Source organism: Penaeus monodon, chromosome 21, assembly GCF_015228065.2.
Source record: "Penaeus monodon isolate SGIC_2016 chromosome 21, NSTDA_Pmon_1, whole genome shotgun sequence".
Taxonomy (NCBI): Eukaryota; Metazoa; Arthropoda; class Malacostraca; order Decapoda; family Penaeidae; genus Penaeus; species Penaeus monodon.
Window position 1 is genome coordinate 8,256,885 of NC_051406.1, and position 1,555 is coordinate 8,258,439.

At 52.8% G+C, this 1,555-nt stretch overlaps 1 protein-coding gene across 1 annotated transcript in view; it reads right to left on the reverse strand.

The window, feature by feature from the left end:
• The window catches only part of LOC119586168 (syntaxin-6-like), a gene marked incomplete in the record, with an annotated part of 66,436 nt that overhangs the window by 64,580 nt on the left and 301 nt on the right, over positions 1 to 1,555 (reverse strand). Inside the window, 1 exon segment of the mRNA XM_037934866.1 lies at positions 1,151 to 1,555. Within this exon segment, the coding sequence (XP_037790794.1) occupies positions 1,151 to 1,359 (209 nt within the window).

Consider the following 1,555-nt stretch of genomic DNA (forward strand, 5'->3'; position numbering starts at 1 on the left):
GTCGCTTGCTTGCTTGCACTCCAAACAAGCGCTGCAGGAATCGGATTCCGGCACTGCCCTCGCCCCGCCGCCGGCCGCTGTGACGACTTCGCCAGAACTGCGAACAAAAACCCGACACGCAATCATCACGCTCCCTGGGGATGCGGCTCCTTCGTCGGGATTTACGGCATAAACGGCACGCCCTTCTTCCGCTGACAGTCATCCTCCGGGAAACATCACATCATGTAAACATCAACGTGGGAAAAAAATGTCACTGTGTTTACCGAAGCTAGTCGAGGACATAAAAGATACGCCGAAACACACGACCATCATTCTCATCCACGCACGCTTATATAAATAAAATCCTAATTTGAAAATATATGTTGTGACAAGGAGATATAAACATATAAATAATGATAAAGACCGTCTTCAAAACATCAAAATACAAAATGACACCGTGACCAGGACGCAGACGAGCGCCTCGACTCTCAATCTGCAATTTGCACCTTCTGACGCCAGCCGCAGTGACAGGCATGCTTCTGTAAGGAATCAGAAGCTCAGCAGTGCTTTCTATTTACTCATTGTAAAACTCAGGACAATATAAAGTCTCAAAGGAGCAGAGGGGATTCTTGTAAATAAAACTACACAAAGCTTTGGCTGTGTTGCACTGTCATGGTTGCCTTTTCATCTCTTCAACTTTCTTTGTCTTCTCCAAACACTAGCAAAATAAATGCTCCTCTTTCTCCGATCAGACTTTGCAACCAGTCAGATTATGCAAATCGGAAATCGCAGAGACACTCGTTGCATGGCGTCTGCAACATGTAGACGCGCCGATAAGGTTCGACGTTGAGAAGTGTGGATAAATACCGGCCGCCAATGCCCAATGGCCGATCGCCCACGCACCCTGGGCATTCATGAGGGAATTCATGGGGTCTTGCCCTACCTTCCCTCGGGCTGGTGGAGCGCAGCTCGGCTCGCGACGGCGGCTAACTGTTCCCTCCGATGAATCTATCCTTCCCAGAGCAACCTCGTGAATGTCAATTCGCCGAGACCATGTTAATAAGCAGCCGCGACGTATACAAAGGCACTGCCACTGAGGCTGACAAGGCATCCAAGGCTGCTACCTGCAGCTGCCGAGACCGCCCGCCCGAGACGCGTCGGGGTTACCTACTTTTTGGACGTGAAGTAAAAGAGGTCGATGAAGTTGGAGTATCGGAAGACGCTGAGTTCCTTGAGGCTCCTTCGCACACTTTGCTTCCGCGTCACGGCGTTGCTAGGTTTACGCCTCACGCCATCGGCGTTGCTGGGCTTCCGCCTCACGCCCTCGCCGACGCCCTCGGCAGCGAAGCGGACGGTGTTCGTGGGCGCGTGACCTGTCATGGCACCGAAGAACAGCCCTTGGCACTGTCACCACTCGTCTCACACTGACACCGCTAGCTAGCGCGATCACTGCGTGGCACTTGTCTCGAAACGCACACCTTGGTCAGGCCAAGTCACACCACTGCGCCGTCATCGCTTTGGGTTCAGTCACCCGCGGCGCTTCTGCCCGACGCCCCGGAAAGCACAAGCACCATAA